This window comes from Kogia breviceps, chromosome 8, assembly GCF_026419965.1.
Source record: "Kogia breviceps isolate mKogBre1 chromosome 8, mKogBre1 haplotype 1, whole genome shotgun sequence".
NCBI classification, from domain to species: Eukaryota; Metazoa; Chordata; class Mammalia; order Artiodactyla; family Physeteridae; genus Kogia; species Kogia breviceps.
In genome coordinates this window covers 13,979,444-13,997,817 of record NC_081317.1, presented here as the reverse complement: position 1 = coordinate 13,997,817, position 18,374 = coordinate 13,979,444, and the positions used below count along the sequence as shown (strand labels likewise).

Here is an 18,374-nt window from a genome sequence, read left to right as displayed (position 1 = left end):
ATCTGTGTCTTGGCAGGTCCCTCCGCTGCCTGACAAGTGCCAAGCTGTTCCTCCTCGACACCCTCTTAAGTCCAGCCGTGTCTCTCTGAACATTCCAGATGCTCCCTACACTATGGCAGTCCTTTTCCCCACACAACCTTCTGGGAAACGTTTTCTAGCTCCTTATCTATTTCCTCACTTCCCACCCTTTCCTAAGCCTAAGTCAATCTGCCTCTCACCCCGCCAGGCCACCAGAACCAACCCTCACTAAGGTTTTCAGGGGCCACTAGATGCCTAGTCCCCATGGCTATTTCTCAGGCCCGGAGCTCCGAACCTGCCCAACCTACACATTTCTGACGGCCCACCAGCCCTCCCAAGTCAACTGAAAGCTGGGCTCTTTCATTTTATCACCCCAGGCCCGCATCCCACAGCTCCAGCACTCCGACGACCTCTGTCTCAGTGAATCAGACCACCCTCCACTTGCTGGACAGACCAAAACTGGGGGCCATTTCTAAAATTCCCTGAGGGCACTTGCACACGCCTCTGAGATAGCCTCATCCCCCAGAAGGCAGACGGCAGAAGCAAGAAGAACTACAATCCTGCAGCCTGGGGAGCAAAAACCACGTTCACAGAAAGACAGACAAGATGAAAAGGCAGAGGGTTATGTACCAGATGAAGGAACAAGAGAAAACCCCAGAAAAACCACTAAATGAAGTGGAGATAGGCAGCCTTCCAGAAAAAGAATGCAGCAGAGTGATAGTGAAGATGATCCAGGACCTCGGAAAAAGAATGGAGGCAAAGATCGAGAAGATGCAAGAAATGTTTAACAAAGACCTAGAAGAATTAAAGAACAAACACACACAGATGAACAATACAATAACTGAAAGGAAAACTACACTAGAAGGAATCAATAGCAGAATAACTGAGGCAGAAGAACGGATAAGTGACCTGAAAGACAGAATGGTGGAATTCACTGCTGTGGAACAGAGTAAAGAAAAAAGAATGAAAAGAAATGAAGACAGCTTAAGAGACCTCTGGGACAACATTAAACACAACAACATTCGCATTATAGAGGTCCCAGGAGGAGAAGAGAGAGAGAAAGGATCCAAGAAAATACTTGAATAGATTATAGTCGAAAACTTCCCTAACATGGGAAAGGAAATAGCCACCCAAGTCCAGGAAGCGCAGCAAGTCTCATACAGGATAAACCCAAGGAGAAACACGCCGAGACAAATAGTAATGAAATTGGCAAAAATTAAAGACAAAGAAAAATTACTGAAAGCAGCAAGGGAAAAACGACAAATAACATACAAGGGAACTCCCATAATGTTAACAGCTGATTTCTCAGCAGAAACTCTACAAGCCAGAAGGGAGTGGCATGATATACATAAAGTGGTGAAAGGGAAGAACCTACAACCAAGATTACTCTACCCGGCACGGATCTCATTCAGATTCGATGGAGAAATCAAAAGCTTTACAGACAAGCAAAAGCTAAGAGAATTCAGCACCACCAAACCAGCTCTACAACAAATGCTAAAGGAACTTCTCTAAGTGGGAAACAGAGGAGAAGAAAAGGACCTACAAAAACAAACCCAAAACAATTAAGAAAATGGTCACAGGAACATACATATCAATAATTACCTTAAACGTGAATGGATTAAATGCTCCAACCAAAACACACGGGCTTGCTGAATGGATACAAAAACAAGACCCATCTATATGCTGTCTACAAGAGACCCACTTCAGACTTAGGGACATATACAGACTGAAAGTGAAGGGATGGAAAAAGATATCCCATGCCAATGGAAATCAAAAGAAAGCTGGAGTAGCAATATTCATATCAGATAAAATAGACTTTAAAATAAAGAATGTTACAAGAGACAAGGAAGGACACTACATAACGATCAAAGGATCAATCCAAGAAGAAGATATAACGATTATAAATATATATGCAACCAACATAGGAGCACCTCAATACGTAAGGCAACTGCTAACAGCTATAAAAGAGGAAATCGACAGTAACACAGTAATAGTTGGGGACTTTAACACCTCACTTACACCAATGGACAGATCATCCAAACAGAAAATTAAAAAGGAAACACAAGCTTTAAATGACACAATAGACCAGATGGATTTAATTGATATTTATAGGACATTCCATCCAGAAACAGCAGATTACACTTTCTTCTCAAGTGCGCATGGAGCATTCTCCAGGATAGATCACATCTTGGGTCACAAATCAAGCCACAGTAAATTTAAGAAAATTGAAATCATATTGAGCATCTTTTCTGACCACAACGCTATGAGATTATAAATGAATTACAGGGAAAAAAATGTAAAAAACACAAACACATGGAGGCTAAACAATACGTTACTAAATAACCAAGAGATCACTGAAGAAATCAAAGAGGAAATTAAAAAATACCTAGAGACAAATGACAATGAAAACACGACAATCCAAAATCTATGGGATGCAGCAAAAGCAGTTCTAAGAAGGAAGTTTATAGCTATACAAGCCTACCTCAAGAAACAAGAAAAATCTCAAATAAACAATCTAACCTTACACCTAAAGGAACTAGAGAAAGAAGAACAAACAAAACCCAAAGTTAGCAGAAGGAAAGAAATCATAAAGATCAAAGAAATAAATGAAATAGAAACAAAGAAAACAATAGCAAGGATCAAGAAAACTAAAAGCTGGTTCTTTGAGAAGATAAACAAAATTGATAAACCATTAGCCAGACTCATCAATAAAAAGAGGGAGAGGACTCAAATCAATAAAATTAGAAATGAAAAAGGAGAAGTTACAACAGACACTGCAGAAATACAAAGCGTCCTAAGAGACTACTACAAACAACTCTATGCCAGTAAAATGGACAACCTTGAAGAAATGGACAAATTCTTAGAGAGGTATAACCTTCCAAGACTGAACCAGGAAGAAATAGAAAATATGAACAGACCAATCGCAAGTAATGAAATTGAAACTGTGATTTTAAATCTTCCAACAAAGAAAAGTCCAGGACCCGATGGCTTCACAGGTGAATTCTGTCAAAAATTTAGAGAAGAGCTAACATCCATCCTTCTCAAACTCTTCCAAAAAATTGCAGATGGAGGAACACTCCCAAACTCATTCTATGAGGCCACCATCACCCTGATACCAAAACCAGACAAAGACACTACAAAAAAAGAAAATTACAGACCAATATCACTGATGAATATAGATGCAAAAATCCTCAACAAAATACTAGCAAACAGAATCCAACAACATATTGAAAGGATCATATACCATGATCAAGTGGGATTTATCCCAAGGATGCAAGGATTCTTCAATGTATGTAAATCAATCAATGTGATAAACCATATTAACAAATTGAAGGAGAAAAAACATATGATCATCTCAATAGATGCAGAAAAAGCTTTTAACAAAATTCAACACCCATTTACGATAAAAACTCTCCAGAAAGTGGGCATAGAGGGAACCTACCTCAACATAATAAAGGCCATATATGAAAACCCACGGCAAACATCATTCTCAATGGTGAAAAACTGAAAGCATTTCCTCTAAGATCAGGAACAAGACAAGGATGTCCACTCTCACCACTATTATTCCACATAGTTTTGGAAGTCCTAGCCATGGCAATCAGAGAAGAAAAAGAAATAAAAGGAATACAAGTTGGAAAAGAAGAAGTAAAACTGTCACTGTTTGCAGATGACACGATACTATACACAGAGAATCCTAAAGATGCCACCAGAAAACTACTAGAGCTCATCAATGAATTTGGTAAAGTTGCAGGATACAAAATTAATGCACAGAAATCTCTTGCATTCCTATACACTAATGATGAAAAATCTGAAAGAGAAATTAAGGAAACACTCCCATTTACCACTGCAACAAAAAGAATAAAATACCTAGGAATAAACCTACCTAGGGAGACAAAAGACCCGTATGCAGAAAACTATAAAACACTGATGAAAGAAATTAAAGATGATACCAACTGATGGAGAGATATACCATGTTCTTGGATTGGAAGAATCAATATTGTGAAAATGACTATACACCCAAAGCAATCTACAGATTCAATGCAATCCCTATCAAATTACCAATGGCATTTTTTACAGAACTAGAAAAAAATAAATCTTAAAATTTGTTTGGAGACACAAGACCCTGAACAGCCAAAGCAGTTGTGAGGGAAAAAAACAGAGCTGGAGGAATCAGACTCCCTGAGTTCAGACTATACTACAAAGCTACAGTAAGCAAGACAATATGGTACTGGCATAAAAACAGAAACATAGATCAACGGAACAAGATAGAAAGCCCAGAGATAAACCCACGCACCTATGGTCAACTAATCTATGACAAAGGAGGCAAGGATATGCAATGGAGAAAAGACAGCCTCTTCAATAAGTGGGTGCTGGGAAAACTGGACAGCTACATGTAAAAGAATGAAATTAGAACACTCCCTAACACCATGCACAAAAATAAACTCAAAATGGATTAGAGACCTAAATGTAAGACTGGATACTATAAAACTCTCAGAGGAAAACATAGGAAGAACACTCTCTGACATAAATCACAGCAAGATCTTTTTTGATCCACCTCCTAGAGTAATGGAAATAAAAACAAAAATAAACAAATGGACCCAATGAAACTTAAAAGCTTTTGCACAGCAAAGGAAAACATAAAGAAGACGAAAAGACAGCCCTCAGAATGGGAGAAAATATTTGCAAACGAAATCAACGGACAAAGGATTAATCTCCAAAATATATAAACAGCTCATGCAGCTCAATATAAAAGAAACAAACAACCAAATCCAAAAATGGGCAAGATCTAAATAGACATTTCTCCAAAGAAGACATACAGATGGCCAAGAAGCACATGAAAAGCTGCTCAACATCACTAATTATTAGAGAAATGAAAATCAAAACTACAATGAGGTTATCACCTCACACCAGTTAGAATGGGCATCATCAGAAAATCTACAAACAACAAATGCTGGAGAGGGTATGGAGAGAAGGGAACCCTCTTGCAATGTTGGTAGGAATGTAAATTGATACAGCCACTATGGAGAACAGTATGGAGGTTCCTTAAAAAACTAAAAATAGAATTACCATATGACCCACCAATCCCACTACTGGGCATATACCCACAGAAACCCATAATTCAAAAAGACACATGCACCCCAATATTCATTGCAGCGCTATTTACAATGGCCAGGTCGTGGAAGCAACCTAAATACCCAACAACAGACAAATGGATAATGAAGATGTGGTACATATATACAATGGAGTATTACTCAGCCATAAAAAAGAACGAAATTGGGTCATTTGTAGAGACATGGATGGATCTAGAGACTGTCATACAGAGTGAAATAAGTCAGCAAGAGAAAACAAGTATCGTATGTTAGCGCATATATGTGGAACCTAGAAACATGGTACAGATGAACCGGTTTGCAGGGCAGAAATTGAGACACAGATGTAGAGAACAAACGTGTGGACACCAAGGGGGGAAAGCAGTGAGGGGTGGGTGTGGGCAGATGATAAAAAATAAAATAAAATAAAATAAAATAAAATAAAATTCCCTTTATGCACCTCACCCACTTGCATCACTCACCAGGTTCCACTAACTCTAACTCCCAAGGTGTCTATGAATTCTTCTGTCGCTTCTCATCCTCCGCGGCCACCCCACAACTCCAAGATGCTGTGAGCTCTCATCCAGGCCACAGAAACAGCCTCCTGAGGTGTCTCCCCACACTCATTCTTGCCCTTTCTAACCCACTTGCCATACTGCACCAAAACAGGCAACACACCCCCGCTCCTGCGTAAAACTATTTTAATTGTTCCCCAGTTCTCGTATGGCAAAGGTCACAGTCTTTACCACAGCCCACATGTTGTGCACTACTGCAGCCTGAGTTACTGCCCCTCCCCACCCCCCCATCCTCCAGCCACAGAGACCTCCTATCAGTTCCTCAAAATGCTTTGTTCCTTCCACCTCAGGACCTTAGCATATGCTACCTCCTCTGCCTAGAATACTTCTTCTTGCCCACCCCCACCTCTCCCACTTATCCCAACACATTCATTAGGACTCAGAGCAAATGTGCCTTCCTCAGGAGAAGGGCCTTGATTTCCCTGTTATATACTCACTGCCCCCTCGGAATTCTCCTCGGAAAAACATTAGGACCATAATAATTAAATGCCTTTGCAATTACTTGTTCTTTGTCTATCTTCTGCACCAGCCTATAAGCTTTAGGATTCATGGATTCTGCATTTCTTATTCATACTCTATCCACAGCTTTGAGCACAAGAACTAGTAATATTGTAGGTGCTCAACAACTATTTGTGGAATGAACATACAAATAATAACTTAAGAGGCCTAGGACTTCCCTGGTGGCGCAGTGGTTAAGAATCCGCCTGCCAGTGCAGGGGACACGGGTTCGATCCCTGGTCCGGGAAGATCTCACATGACGTGGAGCAACTAAGCCCGTGCGCCACAACTACTGAGCCTGAGCTCTAGAGCCTGTGAGCCACAACTACTGAGCCCGCGTGCCACAACTACTGAAGTCCGTGTGCCTAGAGCCTGTGCTCCACAACAAGAGAAGCCACCGCAATGAGAAGCCCACACACTGCAAGGAAGAGTAACCCCCCGCTCGCCGCAACTAGAGAAAGCTCGCCTGCGGCAACGAAGACCCAACACAGCCATAAATAAATAAATAAATAAACAAACACAAATAACTCAGCTAAAAGATGGGCAAAGGATCTGAAAGACATTTCTCAAAAGGAGATATACATATGGTCAATAAGCACATGAAAAGATGTTCAAATCATTCATCATCAGGGAAATGCAAATCAAATCATAATGAAATACCACCACTCCCTACCCATTAGGATGGCTATAATCGAAAAGATAATAACAATTGCTGGTGAGGATGTGGAGGAATTGGAGCCCTCACGTGCTGGTGAAAACTTTTATAAACTAGCTGCAGCCACTTTAGAAAAGAGTCTGGCAGTTCCTCAAACCGTTAAACAGAGTTACTACACGACCTAGCAATTCCACTCCTAGATCTATACCCCGGAGAAATACAAATGCACGTACACACAAAAACTTGTACGTGAATGTTCACAGCAAGATTATTCATAATATCCGAAAGGTAGCAACTGCCCAAATGTCCATCAACTAATGAATGGATAAATAAAATGTGGTATATCCATACAATGGACTATCACTGGGTCATAAAAAGAAATGAACTACGGATACCTGCTACAGCATAAACGAACCTTGAAAACGTTATGCTAAGTGGAAGAAGCTAGTCACCAAAGATCACAGACTACGTGATTCCATTTATATGAAATATCCAGAACGGGCAAATCTATAAAGACAGAAAAAAGCTCAGTGGCTGCCTTCAGCTAGGGGTGCGCAGGTGGGGGAAACAGTAAGTGACTGCTAATGGGTTCGGGGCTTCTGCCTGGGATAAGGTTATGTTCTAAAATTGATTGTAGTCGATAATGGTTGGGACCCTGGAAGGGAGGAAATCAGCAAAGCCTCTCAAGAAAGAAAGAAGAAGAAGGAGCCCTTCTTGCATGTTCTAGGATGTCAGATGCTTTCAAGCATGTACTCCCGTAATCCTCGGGTGAACTCTGCATTCCCAGAGCTCACAGGATTACCGAAGTTATCATACCGATTTTCCAGATGAAGAACTGAGACGTCAAACAACCAGCCCAGTATCATACAATAAGAAGGCTGGAGAGCTGAGCCTCAGACTAGCTCGTCAACCTCTACTGCCCAGTTAAGAAAAGTGAGAGCCTTTCTGCCCTGAAATTCCACGCAAGAGGAGAGAACAGGTTCAAGGACAAGAACAGTCTGCAGTGGTGTCAGGGACCACTCGGGAGGAAGTGGACGCCTCATCAAAAAGGGCTGGAAAATAAGTCACTTGTTTGGTCCTCAGTCTCCACCAATCTCTATTCTTGGATCCAAATCTGTGTGTCATATGGCAGCAGAGAAGATAGCTGCAAGTGCACAAATGCCAAAGCCAATTTCAGGCTGGAAGGCTGCCGTCAGTCACCCTAACGCCGCTTCCAAAATAACACCACACAAAATGCTACCTTATGGATGCCGAACAGAACCCCACCTACCACCTTATTAAGGATGGCGTCCTGGAACGTCTCACTTGGGGAGGGAAGGGGGACAGGAATGCACATACCCTGAGCTCCTACCACGGACACGGCCCGAGGCACTCGCCACACACCGCCTCACCGAGCCAGCACGCCAGCCCCGGGTGCCAGGTCACAATGATCCCCCTGGAGCCACTGGAAAGTCAGGTGACTGACCCAAGGACTCAGAGCAGGTGAGCGGCGAGGCCCAATGCAATCACGGGTGTATCTGTGCAACCCGGCATCTCGCCTCTGTAACTAAACCAGAAGTATGTCCCGTCTCCCTGTTTCGCCCCTGGGCTGCAAAGATATTCTTTTTAACAGGATGCTACAGTTCCAGCCTAAGCTCAAGGATTACTGATTCCTTGACTCACCAAAGACCACAGAGAAGACCATTAAATTTTCTTCTACGTTGCATAGACCGGAGGCCAAGCTGGTGGTAAGAGAGCTCCTCCCTTCCTGAGAAAGGTGGGGTTACAATATCCCTGTCTGCCTCTAAAACCAGACTCCACTTTACACCCCTGCTACTCCTCTCAACAGCTGAGTCACTCTGGACAATTTTCTGAGCCTTTCAGAGCTGATATTTCTTCACATGCAAAATGTAGGTAATACCTACCTAACTCATATGCTTGGTGAGAAGATGAACTGTGATGATACACGAACAGAGTATCTAGCACAATCCTCGCATACATAGCAGATGCTAAAAAGATAAACACAGCAGCCTTCCTTTCGAAGATACCAGCAGGAAGATAATTCCAAATGGAAAATTTTTTTCAATATATTTGGGGAAATTAGGTTCATTTGATTACCCAATTTTCCTGAATATAGGATGCTATCTTCCTCACAGATAGCAGGGGGAAAAAAACACATGCACACATACAACATCTAGTTTTCCTAATACACAGGTACAAACTAAACTAGCTGGGGCAGATGAGAGCATCTCTATTCTAGTCAAATTGCACAAATCTGCATGTCGAGTACTGTTAATATAATGGCAGTGTCTTTTTTTTTTTTTTTTTTTGGTCTCTACTGATATCTTTAGAAAACGCTTTTCTAGAAATTACAGTTTTGGTGCATAATTTAAAACAATCAAAAGCAATTTTGCTAATGATATATCTAACTCTCTTTGGTATGCACAAAAGCAGTAATTTACTGGTCAGAAAATAAACTTAATTCTCCATTCTGATGCTATGAAGCAGTGTGCACAGCTGATTTCTCAGAGACAAAACACCCATCAGAAACGAGGAGACCAGTCGCTGGAGCCCTACCACAAACACGACCTCTCTCCTTCTCTCCCGGGTCACTCCCATCTCCCTGCTACGGGGCTCTCCTCAATCCCAACCTCTCCTCCCCAGGAGGATTTCAGTAAAAGGTCCGATCAAACATTGCCAGGAGAGTCTGGTTCTTCATAATCTGGCATATTTGATGGTATCTGAGGAGAAGCGTCTAGAGAAAGCATCTTGACTGAAGCAAAATGCAGGCATTCACCCACCAAAAGCAGACCCTACCACTCGGGCCAGCACAGGCTAGACAGGAGCCTGACCCAGGGAAAGGGCGCGGCTGTGCAGTCTGGCCCCTCACAGCTGGCCGGCCATGGGCACTCGGGACCTGGACTCCTCACCTCTGACGGGTGTTGTAAGGATAAGAGAATGGAGACAAAGCCCACAGAACGGTACCTCTAAGACACAAAGTCCGCACAAAATAAAGTCTAGGTTCCCGTCCCTACCCCTAAAGTGAGGTCATTCCAGTTTTACTGCAACCGGAGAAAGTAAAGGTCCATCAACAGGGGAAAATTATGTCAACTTTGGTACATTCCCCACAGTGGAATCTTAGCAGCCATTACAAGGGAAGATGTTCCTCATACATAACATGGAACGGTAAGCTACAGACAGATGTACACACGTGACTCTACTTTTATAATGAAAACACACAGATATCATGAGTTATAGATACATAAGAGAGGGCTGGGATGGGGGAGGAGAGGGGGCGGGAGGAAATGTTGCTAACACTTTGGGGAAGATCAGGATGGACCCATACCTCTAGGCCAAGATAAGAACAGGCAGCGAGAGAGACACCAGACTTTATACAAATTTTTTAAACGTAGTGGGACCGGAGGTGACTTTTAAGTTTTTTGTCTATATTTAGTAAGTAACTAAGTAAGTAATATGTGGGAAAACTTACTTTCTCGGTCCCCCTGGGGAAGGAGAGGGCAGCGGCCTGCCGCCCCGGCAGCCGGCACAAGTTCTCCGGCTGACGCTCGGCGCTGAACACGGCGTCTGTCGGCTTCTCTTCCCGAGGCTCTCTCGTGCCCTCGTGTCCGAATCCGACCGTGTCGCCCTCCGCAGCCATGGTCTGCACAGAGGCATCTTTCTGGTCCACCTTGGACGCCTCCGCCGCCTTTGCTAGCTGGGCTCCCGGAGGCCACTTGCGTTCATCCCGTGGCTTGGAAGACAAGTTGGCCTGGATGAAATGTCCGAGCTCGCCTCTTAGCTGAACGGCCATCTGCCTAAGTGTCTTCTCCGTTTTACCATCAAGGTGTTCTCCCGGAGCTTCCTGCTCTCTCAAGCACATCTGTTCCAGAAGCAGTTCTCGGAGCGCTTTCAGGAGGTCCGGCCTGTTTTAACAAAAGGGAAGGAAGTGGGAGGGCTCAGCTTTCTGCTATGGCCTTGTCACCGACCCACCTTCCTAGGTTTTCCCCATCGATTCTGGCCCAGATTCTGTTGAATTTAAACACAGTGAGCACCTGCCACGTGCCAGGACCCACGCCAACTATGTTATCCAGGTCACCTCAGAACAACCACACCGGGTAGGTACCACAGGTCTCCTTCATGGAGGAGGAGGAGAGAACTGATTTGACGCAGGTGCACAGCAAGTGAGGGGGGCACACAGCTACCTGGACGCAGGCTGGGCTTAGGAAGAGCAAACAGAGTCATAAGGTATGCATGACGATCGCAAGGTCCGCCCATCCCCCTGAACCCACCCCTACATCCAGGGGCAAGTACGGCTTTGGATGAATCTAGCCAACCTGGCAGATCCACGAGCGCCTGGTCCATCAGGGTGCACAGTCGGTGCTCAGCAAAGGTATATCGAACGAAGGGATGCTGGGAACTGCTCTGGATAAAAAGAGCAGTGGCTTTGAAATCAGACAAAATGGCTTCAGATTCTAACTCTGTGATTCTTGGAAAGCAAGGTGAGTCTTCCTCCACAGGACGCTGTGAGGATTAAACGAGAGCGTGCATGGGTAGCAGATGCTTCTCTCGCCCCTTGCCACACGGCCTGGGCCTCCCTGGGATTTCAGCTGCAGCCGCGTTGACAGCTCTTATAGACAGAGAGTCCCTCCGCCAGCGCCCAGGGCATCTCTCTGCTGCCTTGGGCCCTTTCCCAGAGGTCTCTGAGCCGGCCAGCAGGGCAGCGGGCAAGTGCAGACCCATTTATAGCTCCAGGGGAAACCCTAACCAGTGGAGGAAGAGAGCTGTTGGGTGAAGGTCCCAGTCTCCCGTCCTTCAGAGGGCCAGCACTGACGCAGGGTCTACACCATCCCTCAGAGGGTGGCTGGCGGGGCGGAGGCCCAGCTGCCCACAGCAGTAACCAGATCATAACACAGCCTTCCGGGCTTCGCCTCCAAACCTACCTTAGTCTCCCTCATCCCTCCTTCCTTCCGCCTGGAGTCACATCCCAAATAAACCACTCGTACCCAAGTGGTTGCCTCTGGCTCTGCTTTCCCAGGAACTCAAACTAAGCCAACACATAGAAGACTCTGGAGCAGTTCCAGAAGAATCCCTTGTGAGTGTGTTTCTTGGGCCAGACACTCTAATGGGCGCTGGGGCTGCAGAAGTGCCTGCAGGGCCTGGTGTTAGAGGCAGATGTGTAAACAAATCACTACTCCACAGGCTAAAAAGAGAAGCACAGGCACTGTGGAAGTCTGGGAAGCTTACGGGCAAGCATCCCGGGGTGTCCGGACTGGGGGTGGCAGGAAGAACGCCAAAAGAGGGCCTCTAGAGTTGATGAGAGGTTAGCTGGGGGAAGGGAAATGGAACCTTCTAAGCATGGAAAACAATATGAACGGAGTCAAGACACACTGTGGAGAGCAGGGAGGTGAGGCTGGAAGGTGAGGCGGGGAGACCTCAGCCATGTTAAGGAAAGGAGAGCCACTGGGAGGCTCTGTGTGACGGAGTGCATGGCCACACACGTGCCATGTGTAGAAAATGAATGGAGAGATTTCCCATCAGGACGGTGGTGAGAGTACACTCGAGAGCCCATACCACCTGCTCTAAACATATGTAAATGGCAGCAAAACAGACAAGACCAAAAAATGGTCAAGGTGCACTACAGGACTCAGAATCAAATAAGATGTATCCGAAGGTCAGAAACAGAGAAGGAGACCCATTGCCATGATAAAGAGGGCAACCGCAGAAAGCAGAAATTTAACTCCCATGGTTGGAAGAAGACCCACGCAAATTTCATGCCCTTAATGTAAGACCTAGAGAGACAAGTCAAGGCAACTTCAAAACCACCGCACAGGGAGGAGCAAGGGTGGCGGGCGGAGCAGGGCTGCTGACACAAACCACTGTTGCAAACAAAATCCACTGTTATGAAAGACAGCAATCTGACAGATGAGAGAGTTCACACTCACGGAAATAAAAATAATAAAGCAATCCGAAGAAGACTTAAAATAAGTATGTGTCCATCATCTAAAAAATAAAGGAGAAAAAGAGATTCATAAAAATGAGAGGAAGTTATAAAACTGAGACAGAAAATTATAAAAAAGAAGACTGGAGGGGGGCAAGCACTGAGGGAGGGCCAACTGGAAAGTTGTTGCTATCTTCCAGGAAAAAGAAGATGCGTTCAGGATGAGGGGGTGGAGTCAGGAGAGAGAGGGGCGAGAGAAGAGGCCCTCATCAGTGCTAGATCCTTCTCCTCTCTGTAGTTTCTCTTGCCTGCATTATTTCAAAAAACCTTGTCAGAGACCGGAACGATTGACTGCCTTAACATACCTTGGCCTCCCCTTCCTCTGTATCTTTGTTACCACTGGAAGTGACAGATGCCCTCATGTTGTCTCCCCACTGAGCCCTCTAAGGGCAGGGATGAAGCCTTAACTCTTATCTGGATTCCCATCACCCAGCTCTGGGGCAGAATCAATGTAATTCAACTTAAACAGCTACAGCACACTGAAATAGGATAAAAACTAAAAGTTTTTAAATTAAAAATTAAAACGTGTGGTACATTTTTCACTTCTAATATGGAATCATCTAGATTACACAAACCATCTTAAAATTTAGTAAACCCAGACTTCAAAAAATATTTCTGGTATTTCAAGCACGTTAAACTAAATTTTCCTTTCCTCTCCTTCCCTTAATATAGATTGAAAATAATAACAGTTGCTATTGAGCTAGCCAAAGGAGGACCATTACTCACTACCAAACAACACACAATAAAATCCAGGAAAAAAGACTTACAAATGGGTAGTAAAAGGTGGTGAAAGAGGCCATTATAATATACTAAAGTGGTAGAGCTGCTAACATTTCAAGTGTTACTCTGCTAGAAATCTGAACAGCAGATTCATTAAGCTATCGCCATAATCAGGACCTTTTTAATGGTTCAGTCCGAGGGTCCTGTCAGAGGCCCAGACGTTGTTTATATACCCTGAGCATCTTTGCCACATAGAAGGAATAAGGGGAAAGGCACTGACATTTACTAAGCACTTAACCGTGTGCCAGATCCCTTAAATACACTAATAGCTTTAGTCCTCGCCGTAAGACTGAGATGGGGGCTGTAACTAACCCCATTTCACAGATGAAGAAAACAGGCTCGTGAAGCTTCAAGATCTCCCAGCAGAGTGGCACAGCAAAGACTGCAGACGCAGAGCTTTCTGACTCCAAAGAAGCACTGCATTCTTTCTAGTTTTCTAAACATAAACCTTCCGCTACGATGCTGAGCTTCTAATTGTCTGCACACTCATTCAAATATTCATTGAGCCTCTCCCATTTGTCACGTAAGGCGGTGGAAATGCACGGCGAAAAAGAATCATGGCGCTGACGTTTCGTTGAGGAGACAGACATCCATACAGACACGGGTAACTAAATAAGAGAGTGCAAGGCAAGGAGAAGTACCAGGAAGGAGGGACGAGAAGGAGGGGAGGAGGGCGGCAGTCCTGAGACAAAGTGTAGAAGCAGGGATTCTTGTTAGACAAAGTGGTCAGGAAAGGCCTCTCTACAGAGCTGAGACACCACCACATCCCGGGAAAAGAGCATGCCAGGTAGCGGGAACTGCTGCTGCAAAGGCCCCGAGGTGACAGCAAGCTTGGATGACTGAGGAGCAGAAAGGTGAGTGTGAACAAGAGAGGCAGCTGATAAAGACACAGAAACAGGCAGAGGCCAGACCAAGGAGCTCTGATCTTACTCTAAAGGTAACGGAAAGCCATTGGAAAGCTTTAAGCACAGAAGAAACATAATCTCATCTAAGTTTCTGAAAGCTGCCTCTGGCTCCTCTGTGGAGAATGGCTACAGAGGGGCAAAAACGGAAGCAGGGAGACAACTTAGAAAGAAGGCTGTGCTTTTGGAGTCCAGGCACGAGATGTGACAGTTTGGACTAAGCTGGACTAAGAGGGCAGCCGTAGAGACGTAAGTGGGTGGATTAGGGACACATTTTCCAGGTGGAACAACAGGACTTACTGATAGTTATGAGAATTGTGGAAGCTACACCTTCGGCCACAGCAGTGCTATTAAATGACTCGTGGAAGAACAGCAGAGAAGCACATTAGAACAGGGGGTTGGGTTTTAAACCAATGAGAGGGACTTCCCTGGTGGCACAGTGGTTAAGAATCCGCCTGCCAACGCAGGGGAAACGGGTTCGATCCCTGGTCCGGGAAGATCGCACATGCCGCGGAGCAACTAAGCCCGTGCGCCACAACTACTGAGCCTGCGCTCTAGAGCCCACGAACCACAACTACTGTGCCCGCGTGCCTACAGCCCGTGCTCCGCAACAAGAGAAGCCACCGCAATGAGAAGCCCGCGTACCACGAAGAAGAGTTGCCCAACTAGAGGAAGCCCACGCACAGCAACGAAGACCCAACACAGCGAAAAATAAATAAATCAATACTTTTCTTAAAAAATTAAAAATTAAAATAAAGAAAAGAAAATAAACCAATTAGAGTTGAAAGCGCCTGTCAGACACACAGGTGGAGACAGCAAGTAGGCAGCTGACCGTGTGATCTGAGGGGGGGAGTCTGGGCCGCGGGTATGAATTTGGAAGTCACACAGCATACTCTGCAGCCGTGGAGAAAGGAGGTACAGAGAGGGAAAGGGAGCTAGAACGGAGCTCCGGGACACTCCAACATCCAGCGTCCAGCGTCCGGCAGAGGAAGAGGAGCCAGCAAAGGAGGCTGAGGAGGAGAGGCCAGTGAGGGAGAAGGAAAATAGGGAGGGGAGCTGTGAACAGACGCCAGGGAGCGTGGCCACCGCTGCTGGAAAGCGGACACTGGCCACTGGATTCACAACTTGCAAACTGGCGTTGACCTTGATAAGTGAAGCAAAGGGTATGGAAGCACTTGGACTGAGATGAAGAGGCCTAGGTAACCCCTCACCTGTCCCATCCAACCCTGCCTTCAGACCTGGGCTCGGTCAGCTGCTCGTGCTACAGGCGTTCTCGGGACGGGTCACACTTTGTATCGATCGTCGCTCATTTCAAAATGAGCGCTCAGCACCGCCCGGCAGCTTCTCTTCTCCCCTCCCCAGCTGACGACCTTGCCCTGCTCAGGGGAGGGGAGCGCGGAGGAAGCGACCGCGGGCGCCCGTCCGGAGGGACCAGCATGTGGTCCCTCTGAATCGAGGTGAAAGGGGTCTCGTTCCGGGGACTGGAAGGACTGTGCTCCAGGGCCAGAGCACAGAAAGCAAGCCGGGGACAGTGTGAAAGGAGCTGAAGGAGGGGGTCGCCAGATCACACGGGGCCTGGCAGGCTGCGCTAAGGATTCTGGTCCCAAGGAGAGTAGAGCGTCTCCAGGGGTCTTAAGTAGAGGAGTGACTTCACTGCATTTTAAGTAACCGCTCTGGACACAGCACGGAAAACAGGCTGGAAGGGGGACGGATGGCTGCAGGCGACTGGCTAGGAGGCAACTGCGGGGCTGCCGGAGAAGTGTGACGGAAGCAAGGAGAGGAGAGGAGGAGACCGGGATGGGAGACGTGCATTTGGGAGGTAAAGGGTCAGGACTTAGGTTTGGGAGGTGAAGGAGAGTGGAGGATCGAGGGGGACCCCGGGTTTCTGTCTGAAGCCCACAGACCCAGTCCCTCTGTAACACGGGATCTGCCGGCAAGCCCCAGCCGCGTCCACTCGCCTGCAGCCTGCACACCCAAGTCTCCTTGGCTCTTTCTCTGCTAACTTCAGACCCCTCGCCAGCTCCACGCTCTGGTGGTCCCTTACCTGTCCCTTCACCGTGCCCAGAAGAGCAGAGCAGACCGAGGTTTTCTAGGAGTTAGCTTCTCGACTTCTACTAGGTATGGCTCAAGAATGTAATACTAGCCTTGAAAAAAAAAAAAAAATCCCCAAGGGCTCCCCTTTTAAACTTTTTCAAATGTCACACCTAAGTTTAGCTACAAAGACTGAAAACACTTAGGTAATAAATCCTAAACCATGTCCTCTAGGGAACGGGGCAAACGAACCAGAAGCACGTGAAGAGAGGGTTGGGAACCACCCACACGGTGAAGACCAAGGGAGAGCAGGCCCGGCCAGCCCGTCCTCCACGAGCGACCCTTCACTCCACCCCCGGTGAACGAGTGCTCGGCTTGGTCAAGTGCAAGACAGCTAATTAGGCTAAGTTGCTTCCTTATTCCATCCCAGTGGATGGGTAAGTTGAATCAGATTTACTCCTGGGCCCCAGCTTCTCTGCTAGCCTGTTAGGCCCCAGGGTGGACGGCTAGAGGGTGAAAGAGCTCAGAGGCCTAAGTCTCGGGCCTAAGCCTACCGCACTCCACACCAGGGTATCAGACATGGGCTCCGCAATGAACACAGAGGCCTGAATCACGGGCTGGCCCACGTACCTTGCATATGGTATGAATCTTACCTGAGGGTAACGGGAAAGGGTAGGAGTAACTGGCCAGGCACATTTTAAGCAGTAATATCACCAAAGCCCCACTTAATACCAACCTGGATCCATATGTACACACATTATCTCATTTCATCCTCACAAGATCCCTACAGGGTCGATAAGTATCATCACCCCCCACTTTACAGGTGAGGAAACCAAGATGGGGAGATAAGTCACAAGGTCTAAACGGTACAGCTGGACCGGAGCACAGGTCTGTCTGACTCTAATACCCTGCTTTTTCGGGGGATCAAAACACCGAACTCCTGGAGAGACTTTCCGGGCAGAAAATTAGTGTTTCCCTGGCCAATGAGAATCCTAGTTACCCAAGCGGTCTTTTTAAAAGACCACAGCTGGGCTTTCCCTGGTGGTGCAGTGGTTGAGAGTCCACCTGCCGATGCAGGGGACGCGGATTCGCGCCCCGGTCCGGGAGGATCCCACGTGCCGCGGAGCGGCTGGGCCCGTGAGCCATGGCCGCTGAGCCTGCGCGTCCGGAGCCTGTGCTCCGCAGCGGGAGAGGCCACAGCAGTGAGAGGCCCGCGTACCGCAAAAAAAAAAAAAAAAAAAAAAAAAAAAGACCACAGCTGGGCCTTCAGGAGGGCCTTCGGAGCCGTGACCCTGCCGTCCTGGGGCTCAGTGGTGCACCATGAAAGGCAGCTGCACAGACAGCAGGATCAGAGCAGCAGATCCCGGCCAGCGTTTAAGAAAGCCTTTTCTAACACTAGAACTGGCCCACAATGGCCTGGAAGCCGATGGAACAGACACCTCCAAGGGAACAGCTACAGACACCTTCAAGGGAACGGGTAACCGAACGGCTGATGTCCCAAGCTTGCCTGCGGAGTGTCGGCCCGTAAAGCACTTTCTTTAAAACTGAAATGAAGTCTAAATTTTCAAAAATCAGGAGACTGAGCATAAAAATTGGGGGCTTCTACTGAAAGACTGGAAGCTCTGAGGCCACGTGCAGGCATGACGACGACGATTTGGGGCTGCAAAGCTCCTCCCTGCCAGGAGGGAGCGTGTGGGCCCCAATTCCCCGCACTCCCACCACGGTCCATTGTACGTTCCCAGGTCACATCAGCCGAGTGCGTTCCTAGGTGGTCCTCAGAGAGAGCGAGGTGCATCTTTTAACTCTTAACACAGGAGCCTCTGATGCTGAGGAAATCCTCCTCCACTTCTC

At 46.5% G+C, this 18,374-nt stretch overlaps 1 protein-coding gene across 4 annotated transcripts in view; it reads right to left on the bottom strand.

Moving 5' to 3' along the window:
* The window catches only part of CDK5RAP2 (CDK5 regulatory subunit associated protein 2), a 186,388-nt gene that overhangs the window by 52,700 nt on the left and 115,314 nt on the right, over positions 1 to 18,374 (bottom strand). For all 4 annotated transcript variants that reach the window (XM_067040872.1, XM_067040869.1, XM_067040871.1 and 1 more), the window contains one exon: positions 10,303 to 10,735. In XM_067040872.1, the coding sequence (XP_066896973.1) occupies positions 10,303 to 10,735 (433 nt within the window). The remainder of the gene's footprint in view (positions 1 to 10,302; positions 10,736 to 18,374) is intronic.